Below are 521 nucleotides of genomic sequence, written 5' to 3' on the forward strand. Positions count from 1 at the left end.
GGGCCGGAGCCACGCGCTGGTGTACGGGCCCGGCGGCTCGGCGCCCGGCTTCCAGCACGCCTCGCACCACGTCCAAGACTTCTTCCACCACGGCACCTCCGGCATCTCCAACTCGGGCTACCAGCAGAACCCGTGCTCGCTGAGCTGCCACGGAGACGCCTCCAAATTCTATGGCTACGAGGCGCTCCCCAGACAGTCCCTTTATGGGACTCAGCAAGAGGCGAGCGTGGTGCAATATCCCGACTGTAAATCCTCCGCCAACACTAACAGTAGCGAAGGACAAGGCCACTTAAATCAAAACTCGTCTCCCAGCCTCATGTTTCCATGGATGAGACCCCACGGTGAGAAGCCTTTTCTCTTTCCCCCTTGGTCTCCCGCGCTCCGGGGTCTTCCCCCCCTCCCTCGCCTCCTTTTTGTCTGCCCTGGCTTTTTCTCCCGGCTTTGGGGTCTCTCCCGCCCCCGCCCCCGCGCCTGGGTGGGTTTCTCGAGGTGGGGAAGGCTGCGCTGGGGGTGGGGCAGGG

General features: G+C 63.7%; 2 protein-coding genes across 2 annotated transcripts in view; both read left to right on the forward strand.

Moving 5' to 3' along the window:
- HOXC6 (homeobox C6) overlaps positions 1 to 521 on the forward strand; it is a 34534-nt gene that overhangs the window by 14088 nt on the left and 19925 nt on the right. The gene's annotated exons all lie outside the window — the stretch shown is intronic.
- The window catches only part of LOC103262269 (homeobox protein Hox-C8), a 2888-nt gene continuing 2373 nt past the window's right edge, over positions 7 to 521 (forward strand). The window contains exon 1 of the mRNA XM_008059892.1: positions 7 to 341. Coding sequence (XP_008058083.1) covers positions 317 to 341 — 25 coding nt within the window. The 5' untranslated portion in view covers positions 7 to 316. The remainder of the gene's footprint in view (positions 342 to 521) is intronic.

This window comes from Carlito syrichta, unplaced genomic scaffold, assembly GCF_000164805.1.
Source record: "Carlito syrichta isolate Samal-C Ts95f unplaced genomic scaffold, Tarsius_syrichta-2.0.1 Scaffold304418, whole genome shotgun sequence".
NCBI classification, from domain to species: domain Eukaryota; kingdom Metazoa; phylum Chordata; class Mammalia; order Primates; family Tarsiidae; genus Carlito; species Carlito syrichta.